The sequence below is a fragment of the Lynx canadensis genome, chromosome A1, assembly GCF_007474595.2.
Source record: "Lynx canadensis isolate LIC74 chromosome A1, mLynCan4.pri.v2, whole genome shotgun sequence".
Taxonomy (NCBI): Eukaryota; Metazoa; Chordata; class Mammalia; order Carnivora; family Felidae; genus Lynx; species Lynx canadensis.
In genome coordinates this window covers 146,919,801-146,936,684 of record NC_044303.2, presented here as the reverse complement: position 1 = coordinate 146,936,684, position 16,884 = coordinate 146,919,801, and the positions used below count along the sequence as shown (strand labels likewise).

The window sequence follows — 16,884 nt, the reverse complement described above, 5'->3', positions numbered from 1 at the left end:
CAGCTTGGTCACCTGCAGGGACCCTACTACGTACTAAACAGGGGCGAAGTGAGGTATGTGGGAACAATGCTTCCAGGCCACTCTTGACCACTGGGAACAAGCAACCCATGGATAAATGCTTCCCCTTTTGCCCCCAGATGTATTGTTCTGAGGTGACTTTCAGAAGGTACCTCAGAACATCCTGGTGGGGTGGAGCCTATCACCCACAGGGCGGGCTGCCTTGATAAGGCATCCTTTGCATTCGTTTTTTCCCTCCTTTCCTTCTAAGTGCTTTCCAGTCTAGCACTCCTGCTCCTAGCATCATATTCCCAAATAAATTGCCTGTATGCAAGCCCTTCAGAGGAATGCAGAGTATGACAGATTCCTAGAAGGGTCTTGTATGAGCAGGTTCCAAAAAAAATTATCTATCCACCTACATATAGTTGACTGGCTGTGTTATTTCTAAGATTGTAATTAAGCTGGAGACTGTCTTTAAACCAAAAGTAAGTAGTTCAGGTCTAGCCTATATTCCACTTACTGGAACAGTAGCCACAAAAATTGCTCCTGCCCTTGATAAGACCATCCACTATCAAGATAGGTGTAGGCTCCAATCACTCTCTCCTGTCCTGAAGAATCAAGAACTTTTAGGGACAAAGAGACCCTCACTGAGAAAATACAGTTCTCTGTGAGATTTTGAGATGAGAGAGTTTAGGACAAAGGACCTCCAAAAGAGGGAAGAAAAATCAACATATAAACAACAAAATTCATATTACAGAGGAAAATCAGAAAGTAGTAATAACAGTTGGTGAATAACATGACATGTGGATAACTGAAAGGAAGAAAGTAAGTACAAAGTACACTGGTGAGTGTGTTTTTGGGGAGTAGATCAGAGAGGTGGAAATTAGGACAGGAGACGGAATGTCAGGAAGCAACCATGAAGTTCTTGGCATGTATGTGTCAAAGTATCCTTTCCCAGTTATTAATATATGGAGAAAATCACAGCAGGCTTGCTCACAGAACACTTGCAAATGAAATCTGCCCTCCTGAAAAGCATTCACCAGGAGTTTTCAGAACACCAGTGAAATTTTTAATTCAAACATAGGTAGAAATGGATAAATAGTGACTATCATTCTCCCTTACCAAATGTGTTAACTACTTATTTTAATTTGCTGATGTATAGGTAAATTCATGAGGTCTTCATGAATTTCGAGGTCACCTATTTAATTTTATTTTATTAAAAATGGATTCTATAAATTATACTAAGTGTAAGACTGAGAGACACAAAGGGATGAAGGTTGGCTGCTTCTGCAAAGTATCTGTCAAGGGACCCACTGACTCGTTCTCCTTTCTCAATCCCAGATGTCTAAGAAGGGCCCTACGACCTGAAGATTTCTGGCAGTATATATCTTCCCGTGGAAGTGCCAGTCTGAAATGTGGAGCACAATCTTGTTATATCTTATTACAAAACTTAGCTTCATATTCTAAATCCACCTGGCCAACATTCCTCCTGGAAAGCCTTCTAACTTGTTTCCTTCATTCTGATGATTCACAGTTACAAACTTGAACAGTAACCCCAAGCCCCTACCCCCAGGACCTTCTGCACTCTCCTCTGATCTGGCATACAGTTTCATTCACAACATACGTTCCTCAACCCCACTGATTTCTCTTAGCCTCCCAATAGGATTTTTTTTTTTTTAATTTTCTGTGGATCTTCACCCATAAACTTTTTGTTCTTTTCTTTTTTTTTTTATTATTTTTTTATTTTTTTTTTTCAACGTTTTTTATTTTTTTGGGACAGAGAGAGACAGAGCATGAACGGGGGAGGGGCAGAGAGAGAGGAGACACAGAATCGGAAACAGGCTCCAGGCTCCGAGCCATCAGCCCAGAGCCCGACGCGGGGCTCGAACTCACGGACCGCGAGATCGTGACCTGGCTGAAGTCGGACGCTTAACCGACTGCGCCACCCAGGCGCCCCTGTTTCTTTTCTTTATGACACTTACCGCTACCACTCCTTGATATGATAGTTTATCAGATACTGATTTGGGCCCCAATGTCAACTCCCTTCCATATACTTCACTCTTTGAGAGCAGGCCCAAATTTCACTTACTAGAATATAAGCTCCACAGCAACAAACCACACATATTATTCACTGCTGCATCTAGTGCCCAAAACAGAGACTGACACAAAATGCTTAACAGATATTTGGTGAATGGATGGAATTATCCGTAAATTCTCCACATGGCCCAGTCTGTTTTTGGTGTTTTTTTTTTTTTTGGTTTTTTTTTTTTTTGGGCATAACGGATCCTTTCTAAACATTTTATTGGAGTCCAAATTTACCCAATAAACAGCTGTTTTGGCTCCAAAACACAGGGTCTAGTATTTATAAATTTGAGTTATATGCCATTAAGAAAAACTTGTCTAAAGTAGTTTCCTGACCTTTTAAAACTACATAATAAAGACATCTCTTCCTGAGATGGGACTTTTTCTTCCATGAACTTCCCTAATGAGGCCTAAGTCATACCATCTGATCCCAGGGCCCAGAATTATAAATTTTAAGCTGACAAAAAAAAAATGTACCTTGTTTTATAACAAAGGTCAAAAAGTAAAAAACCAAATTCATGCTGCATTATAACTTAATTCTTGTGCCTTCAATTTCAGTGTTTTTCTGTAACAATCTGTTTTTGAATATAAACAATGGAAAAATGTGAGGAAAAATCATGGCATAGAATGACTAGAGCTGCACATCTTAACACCAAATCTATAGATACCTGTCTACGCGGAGCAACAAAATGTAAAACTAGCCCTTCAAATTCTCCATGCTCGATATAAAGAAGGAACCATAACTATGTACTACTTATGCTTTGTTCTAACCAGCTGAATCAATCTGACACAAAACAATGGTGGAAAAGATACATTGCTCTGGAAAAATATAATCAAAATCTTGTAAATATGAGCTTTATAGATTCTGTTGTTACGATTACTTAGGAAACATTTTCTGTACATCATCCCTCTCTCACCACTAGTGGGTTAATAGCCAAAATTCTGTTTTTCTTCTTCTCTTTCACTTAAAAAAAACTTTATATGTAAGTATACACACACACAATAGTTGTATATTATTTTGGTTATTCACAAGAGATAACATTATTTTGAGATTCTAGTACTTATGTACAAAATCCCCTTGGAAAGGTCCAAGGCAAATCTTAGATTATCTGAGATTCATAGTATAGTGAGTTTCTATGTAACTGAGCAGAATTTTTAGACTTATAATTATGTTTATTGTATGTATGTGTGTATTTATTTATTGAATTTTAGAGAGAGAGAGCATGAGGGGGGAGAGAGGCTGAAGGTAAGAGGGAGGAAGGAGGGAGGAGGGAGGCAGGGAGTGGGAGTGGGAGAGAGAGAGAGAATATGATCTTAAGCAGGTTCTACACTGAGCATAAAGCCCGATGTGGGGCTTGATCCCACAACCCTGGGTCGAGACCTGAGCTGAAATCAAGAGTGGCTGCTCAAGTGACTGAGCCTCTCAGGCACCCCTATATTTTCATATTCACATATTTGTATCTATATTTATTTTAAAGTTTTCCTTCTTAAATGGATTCCACTATGGAAATAAAAATGTGGTAAATTTCTTTTTAAAGAATTTTTGTTGTTCCATTGACTGAATAGAATCTTTTCTGATATAAACAATAAGTGTAATTTCTTTCTGATTATCTCTCTGTAGTCAAGCCTACATGCATAAATTTATATGTATATATTATTATAATTAAGCACAAAAGGTACTTGAAGTTTTCTAAACAATTATTTCTCTGTGTCAAATCAACTAAGTTTCAACCTTTTCCTAAGTTTCTTTCAAAACCGTTTAATAACTTAAAGAAACATTTGAGTGGCTGTTTTGTGGAGCACATGCAATTATTCATTCAACAAATGCTTAGTAAGCCTTTGTGAATCTAGCCCTGTTATACGAAACTGAAGATAGATAAAACAGATGGCCATGCCTCTGCTATGATGGGGCTAACTTTTTATTAGGAGACAGGCAGACAGAGAGAGAGAGAGATGAAAAAAATAATTCTGTGTGGTGATATGCACAGTGAAAAAATATTCCAATGGGACAGTGACTGGGAGTGTGCACATCTTTAGAAAGGGCATTTCAGGGAAAGTACCTCTGAGGAGGTGACATATGATTCTAGACCTGAAAGATGAGAAGAAACCAACCATATGAAGATGAACATTCTGACCAATACAATGGTTGTGAGATCTGACCTACTTGAGGGACAGTAAGGAGCAAGGCAAGCAAAGAGAAAAGAGCAGGAAACCAAGGGTAGAGATAGATAGGGGCCAGATCATATCAAATCTTGTAAGCTGTGGTACGGAGTGTGAACTTTATCCAAAGACCAGTGGCTTACTATTGGAGGGTTTCAATCCAGGCAGGGAAATGCTCTTTCCTAAAACCTAAAAAATTCAGTTTTTGTGCATTGTACAATAGGAGACTGGCAGGGAGACCAGTCAGGGGGCAGATGTAGTAGATAGTAAGAGAGAAGTAGATAGAATCAAGCTGTATTTTGGAGGTAAAAATAACAGGATGTGGGAGAAGAGGGAAACAAAGGTACCGATCAGGATTCCTGGGTTTTCAGCTTGAAGGGACCAGGTGTCACCGTAATTTGTTGGGTGGGGAAGAATGGAGAAAAAAGATGATTGGGATGTAATCAGACCTCTGCTTTAGATGTGCTTAAACATCCAAATAATCATCCAACGCAGGTAGATGTACTCAGATTTTTAAGAACCTCCTTTTGCAAAAAATTGATGATAAATTATACAGCTGACCCTTGAACAACAGGGGTGTGAACCATGCAGGTCCACTTACATACACATTTTTTATCGTACAGTACTATAAATGTATTGTCTCTTCCCTATGATTTCTTAGTAATATTTTCTTTTCACTAGCTTACTTTATTGTGAGAATACAATATATAATACATATAAATGCAAAATATGTATTGACTATATTTTCAGTAAGCCTTCTAGTCAATAGTAGTCTCTTAGTCGTTAAGTTCTTGGAGAGTCAAAAATACGAAGATTTTTGACTACACAGGGCACCAGTGCCCCAACCCCAGCACTGTTCAAAGGTCAACTGACTCTACATATATGACTGTGGAAACAGAACTATTCTAATTTTGGAGATATAGCATGCAAATGGTACTTAAAATCACAGAAATACTAGATAGACAAGGTAGGTAGTGAAAAGAAGAAGGCTGAAGAATAAACCTGAGGCACTAAAACACTTAACTCTGGGCCAAAGAGCCTCCGTGTACAAAAAGAAAGAGAAACAAACAACATATGTCAATGCAAAAGTCAAGTGAAGAAAATGTTTACTGAGAAGTGACCGACTATGTCAGGTGTGTAGCTGAGAGGCTTAGTAAGAGGAGGACTGAGAATGGACCAACTGTTGAATTTATCAACATGATGGTCGCTGTTAACTTTGAAACCATGGAGAAAAGGGATGTTCAACTGGAGAGAAGTGAAGACAGAATGAGAGGGTAGGAGGTAGAAACAGTAACTATGTTTTTAAAAAATTGTGCTAGATGTTATTGAGGATTGATAAGTAAATATGACATGGTCATTATTTTTAAAGAGGGTCCTTAATGTGTAAGAAGTCTTTTATCAACAATCTCTGAAAAGAACATGTTTTTTTTTAATATGAAATTTATTGTCAAATTGGTTTCCATACAACACCCAGTGCTCATCCCAATAGGTGCCCTCCTCAATGCCTATCACCCACTTTCCCCTCTCCCCCACCCCCCATCAACCCTCAGTTTGTTCTCAGTTTTTAAGAGTCTCTTATGGTTTTCCTCCCTCCCTAACTTTTTTCCCCCTTTCCTTCCCCATGGTCTTCTGTTAAGTTCTCAGGATCCACATAATAATGAAAACATATAGTATCTTTCTTTCTCTGTATGGCTTATTTCACTTAGCATAATACTCTCCAGTTCTACCCACATTGCTACAAAAAGGCCATATTTCATTCTTTCTCATTGCCAAGTAGTATTCCATTGTGTATATAAACCACAGTTTCTTTATCCATTCATCAGTTGATGGACCTTTAGGCTCTTTCCATAATTTGGCTACTGTTGAAAGTGCTGCTATAAACACTGGGGTGCAAGTGCCCCTATGCATTAGCACTCCTGTGTCCCTTGGGTAAATTCCTAGCAGTGCTACTGCTGGGTCATAGGGTAGATCTATTTTTAATTTTTTGAGGAACCTCCACACTGTTTTCCAGAGAGGCTGCACCAGTTTGCATTCCCACCAACAGTGCAAGAAGGTTCCCGAAAAAACATGTTTTTGATACAAAAAGGGGTTACATTTATATCAATAAGCACCTTATAAAGCCTGCTACTATAATAAAGGAAAAAGGTAAGCTAAATAACATATTTTATTAGGAACATAAATCCTCAATGTATCAAAAATTTTATCATCAGATTTTGAGGTTGCTTGTGTATGAACTAAAAATAAATTTTATACATCATTTCACAAATTAAAATGTTCAAGCATCATTGTTCAGAACATGACTATTCAAAAAAGAACTGTAGACATTTTCTTTGTCCTTTTTCCAAAATCTTCCTAGACAGGATGTTAGACAGCTACCACATATAATATGTGTGAACTGAATATGATAAATGTGTCCTTTGCAATACAAAGTCTGAGATTTTATGTAATTATAGGCATGGGAATGAATAGTTTAGAATAATGTACCACTGTCATCAAATCATATCTTCATATACATGCATAATCCATTTTGCACAATGGTTTCGATTCAGTGTGTATGTAATTAAATTGTAGGGTACAGTAATAGCTGCTGCTGAGTTGAAATCTTGCTTTCTTAGTTTAAAGAAATGAATAGAAAACATAGTCTAGTGAACATCAAAGTACCTTTTGAGACAGTTAAATCTCATCAAAGAGGTCTTCTGAACTACTGTTTCTTAGAGTTTCTAAAGACATGTTTTCAGTTGAGCTGTGCTCCTTTTTCAACTTCTCAGGTTGTGGAGGATCAAGCCTAGAGAAAAAAGAAAATCAAGATAATTTTAGTCTAAAAAATGCCATTTAGAGAAAAAGAAAAAATAAGAGATATGTAAGCGAAATAAAAAGTTAAATTCTATTTCAGAATTGGTTTAGAGACTTACTTCCCTATGCTGCGTTAACATAAAAAAAAAAAAAGAAATGAAGAGAATCTAATTACTTTAACTGCCTTTAGAATTAATCCGTCTCTATTCTGAGCTAACAAAAAATCAAGGGCCTACAACAATACTCAAAATTAAGGTCAAGAAATAAAATACCTTCTATGTTGTCTTTTCATGCCAAGATAGGAAGGTTCTCAAGCCATTTCTTCAGTAATCCCATCACAATTTACAATTCCTTAGACTCCTTTAAAATCTACCTATTAACATGCATTTTAATCTCTTAACATCAGAAGGTTCTGCTTACATGAATTTCTTTTAGTGGTCTTTTGACTGTTAGTGTGTCTATAATAGTGACTTCACATTTTAGCAGTGCTGAAATGCTGTTGGTCCACACTCATTTACTGAATCTATATATCTTTATTTAGTAACTAGATTTTATTCAGTGTCAGTACTGGAGTTACCACATCAATGGAATGACCTCTGTATTTATGTAAATATTCTCTCTGAGACCTAGGATAAAAAGAATGATGATCACTGACTGTTAAACAGATTTATAAAAAGGAAAGCTGGTACGTAACAGAGCTCAATCAGAAGGACCCCTGTATAAATGTTGTCAGTGGTTCTTTATGAACCTAAATAAATTATGATATTGAAAAATTAACATTGACAATCAGAGTGGCTTCTGGGGCAGTAATGACTAAGATGAGTCAACACAGTAAAACTCAGTAATGCCACTACATTTCCAACTTCGAAGGCAGAGGAGGAGTCACAGCAGATCGGTATAGATGAAAGAGAATGGGACTTGAGGTCAGGAAACAGATTTGGATCTAGGAGCATTTCTTATTAGTGATGTGACTTCAGACAAGTCATTTAACCTAACTGGATTCTGTTTTCTCACCTGTAAATATGAGGTGACATCTGCCTTGGAGGTGGTCTGAAGATGAAATGAAGTGTTGTATATGAAAATGCTTTTAAATTTCCACAAAAAATTTAGAAACTATTATTAGCTGCTAATGCTGCATGAACAAAAAGCTCCTGCTAATAACGTCTTTAATTTAAAAGAACAACCACTGAAAAATCCCCAAACATTGAGTATGTTTAGATTATGAGTATTTCAGAAATCCAGCACCCACTGTTTTTTGTCTTTGTTTGTTTGTTTTTTTTTTTTTTCTTGCACAGAGAACTAAAAATTAATCTGCCACAGGGTCCTCTTTTGCCTCCTGACTGCATACAATCAACCGTGGTTGGCTGCCACTAAACCTGGGATGTGTTCTGTCTTATCCTGAGCAAGCCAAGTTCAGACAACATTATGCTCACAGGAATGCCAAGGTGCTAGGCACTGATGCATTATGAAGATGACAAGACCTCCCTCTGGGAACTTTAATGTTAAAATTAACAGTAAATATGGACACAATTATTGTGACATAAAATTAAATAGCTAAAAATATACTCTATAGAAGGAGAAACTGTTACAGTAAAGAACAAAAGTATAATTATTACTGGCCCTAAATGTCTTAGAGTTGCTTTTTCTCCTCCTGGCAAGATAGAAAACTGAATTTTTTTCAACTTAAATTTTTTCAGACTTTGAAAAGTCTCTAATTTTGTTTGTAGTTTACAACCAGAACACAAAGATCAATCAATTCAGCTTTTAAAAACTGTCATAATACAAAAGGACCACTGTGAAGTGACAAATCTGAAGGAAATAGATTCCTAGTGGTCCATTTATGATTCCCATCTCCTTCTAAAGTCACGAGAAGCTAACAAATTATATTTTGACTCTTTTGGCCTTAGTGTCCAGGGCATAACACATGTTCAATACAAGTTGTTGGATGAATTGAAATCATTGTTCTATAGCTTTCATATCTGTCATAAGTCAACAGGGTAAATTTAGAATTCTTCCCATAGCCAAAAGAAAAGTTTGATCATTTTTATAAGTAATAAATGTTTATTGTACGACTTGTGAATTCAAGAAGAATGGCTAATGATAATAAGAAACCACCTTTGTAGATTTCAATGCTGAAGAAGAGGACTTTTTCAAATAAAGGGAGTAAGTGAAACTAGATGATGACAGCTTTACTAAAAGATGAGTTATGTTCTCAGTAATATAATTGCAGAAAGTTCTGTTTTATTAGTTTGATTCCACACTATATTACAGCACACACATGCACATAACACACACAGGAACTACAACCTAAATCAGAACTGCACTACCACCATCTAATTAACAGCGAATAATGTACATCAAAAGTTAGAATTGTCAAAAGATGTATCTCATCCTGGGAAAGTTTCTCTAAAATTTTAGAATGAAGATTGGCTTCTCTTTTAACTTTCTGGGAGTTGAATGACCAACATCTTTTAAAATGTTATTCCAGCTACTGGCTCCTTTTGTAAGGACATTTTCTCAGCCAAGTTTCATATTGGTATTACCTTGGATGGAGTATCAACCGTTTCTTATTCAAATGAGAAACATTAGTATTGCTTGGAGTGAATTATGTGCATTTTGTAGCATATTCTGAGAATAGTATTTCTGAAACATGTCAAGGTGCCAATCTGAGCAAAGTGAGAGATCCAGGAAAATGTGCAATGATTGATGGCACTTTGACACTTGAAAAATCATGCTTATTTGACCATGACACAAACAATGGTTCTGACATCAAAAATCAAAAGTCAGTTTTTATGTAGTTTAACTGTATCTCTACCCACACAATACACATAAAATTTAGGACAATGTCTTTAGGATCTTAGGATAGAGATATTTATTTTTGGTTTTGGGTTTTTTTTAAAGCAGAAAATGAAACCATAAAGACTGATAAGTTCAATTACATTGGAAGCATTAGAAGTAAGTACTGGTAGGGGTGCCTGGTGGCTCAGTCGGATAAGCGTGTGACTTCAGCTCAGGTCGTGATCTTGTGGTTTGTGAGTCTGAGCCCTACATCAGGCTCTGGGTTGACAGCTCAGAGCCTGGAGCCTGCTATGGACTCTGTGTTTCCTTCTGTCTCTACCCCTCCCCCACTCACACTCTGTCTCTCTCTGTCTCTGTTTCTCTCTTCTCTCTCTCAAAAATAAACAAAACATCTAACAAAATGTGGGAAAAAAAGAAGTACTTCTATTCACACTTAGAGAAAATGAAAAGATAAGTTACAAACTGAAAGGAGATATTGCAACATATGCTACTAATAGAGGATTACTATCTAGAACTCCTATAAACATTTAAAAAATCCAACATAATTTAAAAATGTATGCCAAAGACCAGAGGAACTTCCAAAAGGAGGGAACAGTGGGGCCAAAAAGCATACGATAATAATAAGTTCAACTTGAAGGAAATGAAAACTAGCATGAAATATTTTACAAATGCAAAAATGAAAATGTCTAACAGCAAAGATCATGAAGGACACGGAATATAACAAGATAAATTACTATTGGCTAGAGTATAAACACCAAAGCCATTCTGCACAAAAATTTGGAAACAACTGCCCAGGTATATGGAGGTGTATATATCTATACCCAGGAATTCTACTCCCATGCTACACACTCTAGAGAAACACTTGCATATTTATGTCAGAAGATACGTGCACAGATGTCCACCAGTGCATTGTTTGTATGCACTATGTTTGTTATAGTGAAAAACTGAAAACTACCCAAATGTCTTTCCACATGAAAATGGGCAAATAAGTCCTAGAATTTTCACATGATGGACTACAATACAGCTATACACATGCATGAATCTCAGTGTTGAACAAAAGAGCATGGCACAAAAGAATACACATTATATGATTCTAATATTTAAAATTCAAAACTATGTAAAATTATGCAATATTCCTCTGTGAATACCAGTGTGTGTGTGTGTGTGTGTGTGTGTGTGTGTACGTGTGCGGTGTCAGTGTATTTGTGTAAGTACATAATAGTTCTGGATCTTATTTGGTCTTCCATGACAATGCTCTCAGATTTCTAGGTTTTGTAAGTTTGGCTTCCATGAAGATGGTGATACAGAGGAGGGCAAGTTTAGTATGGGTGTAAGGGTTTGGTTTTAAACTTAAATAGGTGAGTCTTAAGTGCCTGCAAGATATATGAATGGGGATAGATAGTAAACAGGTAAACCATTACATAGATGGAGAGCTCAGGGGAGAATACTGGACTATGTATAGAAAGACAGCACTCATGCTGTATTCCTGGCGCTAAAGGCAAATGAGCTGAAGAGATCACCCAGAAGGAGTCTCCCAGAGAAAACAGTTTAGTATAGAAACCCAGAGAATATTAAAATTACAGGGGCAGACAGAAATGATTAAAAGAGATTCAAAGGAATGATGTGAAAGATATGGGGAGAATCAGGGAGAAGTGCTATCACAATGAGGGCCAAGTTTATTTTGTGAGCCCACAGCTTATGGTATTTCCACATGCTACCCAAAAGCTGGCTTTCTGTACAACTTTGCTGAATCTATAAACTCACATTTTCACCCACTATCAATTATCTGGAATTGAGAAAAATAGCTTGGAACGATGCCGCTATGCTTGAGATTTATTACAGAAAAGAACAGACAATGTTTTCTTTTGGAAAGAAGGAAGTCTTAAACTCTTGGACCATAGCAGTCACAGCAAAAACCTAGCAAAATGGTCAGTTCCTGCCTGGCCACCAAAGCAGGTCATTCTAAAGTAGCTGTTTCTCTCACATTGTGTGTGTGTGTGTGTGTGTGTGTGTGTGTGTGTGTATACTACCAACTTCCCTGGCATCCACCCACCACATCTCTGACTTCCTCTGGGATTGGGGTAAAAGTCAGATGTGGGACAAGGGTGAAGAGGAGAGCTGAGGTAGGGGCAATGTATTGGGAGAGAATCAGACCTGAGCACTGGCAATGAGATATATGATTTGCTAATAATAGAAACCAAATATCAAATGATTTGTCTTTTAAGATGTGACAAATCAAACTTTCATTAAAATGACCACAAAAAAACCCCACTAAATCAAAGTATTAAGCATTTGATACTATTAAATTACTAGGCAGCTATCATACTGACCTTAACAGAGTTCCCGTTATGAAATAAACTCAATTACAGAGACATTTTTTAAATGGACAAGTTTTAGATGTATGCTTAAAGAGTCAACACCACCGAAGTTACCATTGTGGTTTTCAAATTAAATTTCAGTATTAAAAAAATATTTAATGTTAAAATAAGTGGGAAAAGTAGCTTCAAATTTCTAGTTGACCTTATAAAAACCAAAAGCATATCCTAAATAAATTAACAGACTGAAGTCATCAGGATTCAGTAAAACAAGTGTTGAATGCTGTCTGGAATTCAGTAGGCCTAGACAACATTTTGTTGGCCTGAGAAAATGAAAGAAGAGAAGAAATGAAGAAGAGAAACTTTCTGGCAATTAAAATGGCAATTAAAGAAACTGTGTTAGTTATTTCCACTTAAATTTCTAAAGTTATCTTTTTCTAAAGAATATGAATTTCCTGTTCAAAGTTATTAAGACCAAGAAGAAATTAGAAATATGCTTTTGAAATATGTAATTGTGATTTAAACAAAGAAAGGAGAATTATGAAGAGTGATGACCCTTAATGCTAAAATGTACCAGGCGTGCCTGGGTGGCTCAGCTGGTTAAACACCAGTCTCTTGATATCTTGGTTTCAGCTAAGGTCATGATCTCACAGTTCGTGAGACTGAGACCCCTGTCAGGCTCTGCATTGACAGTGGGGAGACCGCTTGGGATTTGCTCTCTCCCTCTCTTTCTGCCCCTCCCCTGCTCACAGGCAAGCGTGAGTGCACACGCTCTATCTCAAAATAAATAAACATTTAAAAAATGCACTTATGTGCTTTATACATTGGAAAAAAATGTTAATTCTAAAATTTCCCTGTAAAACATATACATTATGGATTTGAAAAAAAAAAGATTCTGTGGTTCTATTTAATTCAATGTTTAAAGTGATAAACATTAAAACATATATGTCCATAATCCACAAGGATGCCAAAATTTATGCAGGAATTTCATAATCAATTAGAAGATTTTGTTACTCTTATTGTACTTTATTCAGATAAATAATGTTACCCTGGTAACTCATCAGGTGATTAATATCAGAGTCAATACATGCTTTAAAAAATCAATACCTGAAGACACTATATTAAACCTCATTTCTTCCTGCATTCTTTGCAAGTTTTGAAATGGTGTAAGTGACATTTGTTACTGTTGATCTAGGCCTATGAAAGTAGAAAACCAGAAAGCAGAAATCTTGGCAGAAAATGATTCTCCACAACCTTAATTTTAAGACAGGCCACTGCTTACTGCTGATTTGTGTGCTACAAATGAAACCTCTCTCACTAGACTAGAAGCTTCTCAGGTGGAGAGACTGCTTTATTTTACCCGGCTCATGAATGTTCTAATAATTGCATGTATTAACTAATGAACGAGTGACTGAATAAATGAGGTAGACCGCATTAACAAGAAAGTCTCAATAAAGTTTAACAACCTGCCCAAAGCCACACAGCCAGTTAGCATGAAAGGGAGCAAGCAGGAAAGTCAACAACAGAGCCAGGACAGTAGCCTGTCACTCTAAACCCAAAATCCCTCCCAAATCCTTCACTCCAAAATCCATACCTGTCATGCTACACTGGTGTATGGGGGTCACTAATTCTTACTTACTAATTCTTACTAGTCCAGAGGAAGGCAGCTTGGTGTTAAGCAGTGTGTCTCAAAAAGTAGTTCTACGAGACACTCTTCAAGAGTGACATTTGTGGTCCAAAATATTTGGAAAATATGTTATTTTTTCTCCATGAAGAGCTCTGAGTGTTGCATGTGCACATTATACATTAAAAACTATGGAAATTCTTCCATAAATAAATGTGTTAATTAATTCATCAAGGAAAACAAAAACAAAGGTACAGAAGAGTATGTGTAGATAATTAGTGTATGTGAGTTTATATGTATACAGGAGAGTTCTGGAAGAATTCACAGGAAACTAGTAATGGCTGAAAGGAACTTGGGCTGAAGGACAGGCATACTTATTGCTGGATACTCTCTTAAACAGTTAAGATTTTTTACAACCTTATACATAGAACATATCCTTATAAAGTGCTTAAAGAAAAAAGAAGCTTGCTTAACCTGGGTTTTAGAAGTGAATTTGGAAGTGGAAGCTTCTTTTTTTTTTTTACTGTCTCTCAACTATTAACATCCCAAGAAAGCAGTGCACTCTGGAACTGGTGGCATTTCTTGCTTCCCTGAGAATACAACTACTAGCACGAACGCCAAAACTTAGTGGTCTAATGAAGGCAAATAAAAATACACAAAGAAAGAGAACTCTACTTTTGGTTACCAAGAGAAATGTAAAAAACCTGGGCAGACAATAATACCCAGCCATGGAAGTTAGTGATTTCTAATGAACCAGGAACCAGGACTGATAGTTTCACCGTAGTGCGGAACCAGCTGTTTGAGTTTCCTGCTGCTGCTGTAACAAATTACCATAACGTAATGGCTTAAAACAACACAAATTCATTCTTTTACAGTTCTGGAGATCTGCTGTCTGACCCAGATTTCACTGGACTAAAATCATGGTGTTGGCAGAGCTGTGTTCTTCTCTGGAGGCCCTAGCAGATAATTTATTTCCTTACCTTTTCCAGGTTCCAGAGCTACCCCCTTCCTCCATCTTTAAACCCAGCAAGGACAGAAGGACCCCGTTTCACAGCACATCACTCTGACCTTGCTTCCTTCATCACATTTCTTTCTCTGCCTCTCTTCTCTGTCACTCCCATTTAAGAGCCTGGTGATGCACTGGGTCTGCCTGGATAATCCAGGATATTTAGCTACTTTAAAGGTCAGCTGATTAGCAACTTTAATTCATCTGCATCCCCTTTGCCATGTGATCTAACATAGGCTCAGGTTCCAGGAATTAAGACAGACATCTTTGAAAGGGGGTGGCCATTCTTCTGCCTACTCCAGCCTTAACTTGGTTAGGGTTCAAGTGTTATTCTAATCTGTTAGCTTAACTATGTTTCAGAATAATTGAATACACAAACACGTTTTGTAAGCAGACATGCAAGGCCCAGAGCTAAAGGAAACCCTCAACCCGGCTGGAGGAGGCATCTGCAAGGTGTGAGTAATGTGAACTAAAACTCCAAACAACCCACATTGGGTCCTCTTATCCAGAGATAAATGGAACCAGATTCCCTGAGAAGGGCTGGCAACTACTATTATCCATCACCTACCCATCCACTATTTATTGAGTGCTTACCATGGGTCAGAAACTCATGAGACTGTGCTACATGCTTAGGATACAAAGGTGAGCATACAAACAATCTAAGGCAGAAGCAGCACTGAGCTGCTGAGCTCCCCTGAAATTATACTTACAGTAGCCTTTGTCTGGGCTGTGTTTAGAGGCTTGTCTACAGTACTGTGTTTTATTATGACAGTTCTAAAGAGGAAGGCTGTAAAAGAACCACAGAAATGCCACCCTCATGGGAATGTGACATGTGCTGTCAGTCACACAAGGCCACTGGTATAGGTGGTCTTCATCCCTGACTTAATGTCCTGCTATTACTATCTTGAAATTGTTAAATTTTGAACAAAGGGGCTCTGCATTTTTATTTGCACTGAGCCTGAAAATTACTGTAGTTTGTCCTGACCACGATTTTTGAGTGACCTCAGCACACCAGTCCCAAAATGAACCTAACCAATTGCTCAAACATCTGGACCAATAAACAATGGGACTTTTTTTTTTAACCAATTATGTACTGATGTATGGACTCATTCTGTCCTAACCATAATCTAGTTTTGATCCTTAATTAGCATAACCGCCAGTAAACCCAATTTCTAACATTTTAACACACTTTTTCTCTTCTGGGAAATGCTGATTTCTTTTTTTTTTTTTTTTTTTTGCCTGCAAAAAATAAGAATGTATTATCCTGATAAATAAATGCTCTGCTTCATTAGGCTTTTCCTTCTCCTGCCTTTCTCTACTTTTTTTCTGTTGAAAGCTCCACTGTCCTTTGTTTTATAGTAAGAGAGCTCAATTTCTATTTTAATTAACAGATTTCTCCATTATATTAATCCTTGCTAGTGGGCTTCATTCTTAGTGTTCTTAAAATTATCCGGTGTAATTAATTCCTTTACTCACAAAGCAGCAAACATCATCAGTGCCATCCTATGCTATGGCTTACCTATCTCCTTCCCTTTGGATTTAATGATTATCAGTCTGCTCCAAATTCTTCCTGAATGTTTTCCTAGGCTTTTCATGGAATAAGTGACTAAGGATGATTATGCAGTCAGACTTTTTAAAAAAGTCAGACTCTTTTTGTAACATAACTAACATCATAATAACTTTTATACAAAATGAGTAGAGTACCATAATAACTGATGAGTGATATAAACAACCAAAAAACCACTTCTTCACCAAGTATATTAATTCAACTTGGTACTATGGGTGAAATGTAGAGAGTCAGTGATCAAAATCTGGGAGATGTCTGTTTACAGAAACATGTCAGAAAGGAATCAGAGCACTGGAAGAAGGCAGATGCAAAAAAATCTACAAAATTATGTGGATTTTGATTTTGAATTAAAAAGATTAAACTTTTCAGATGTTTAAAAAAATAACCAAACTGCAAAGTAAAACCAAGTTGTATAGGGAGGCAGGGTGTTTTAAAGACAACTGTCTCCCACAATTGGTAGCAATTCCCTGTGTAGATAAGGCAGTGCAAAGCATGTAGGATGCAGTCTACAGACTCAGAGTGACCGAAGAAAGACCTATCT

The 16,884-nt window shown here is 37.0% G+C and overlaps 1 protein-coding gene across 4 annotated transcripts in view; it reads right to left on the bottom strand.

Annotated features, from left to right (window-relative positions):
• XRCC4 (X-ray repair cross complementing 4) overlaps positions 1-16,884 on the bottom strand; it is a 318,736-nt gene that overhangs the window by 88,517 nt on the left and 213,335 nt on the right. For all 4 annotated transcript variants that reach the window (XR_003970694.2, XR_004343730.1, XR_003970695.2 and 1 more), the window contains exon 8: positions 6,901-7,024. Coding sequence is in view for 1 of the 4 variants with exons in the window: in XM_030324146.2 (XP_030180006.1) it covers positions 6,913-7,024 (112 nt within the window). In the remaining 3 variants the exon portion in view is untranslated. The remainder of the gene's footprint in view (positions 1-6,900; positions 7,025-16,884) is intronic.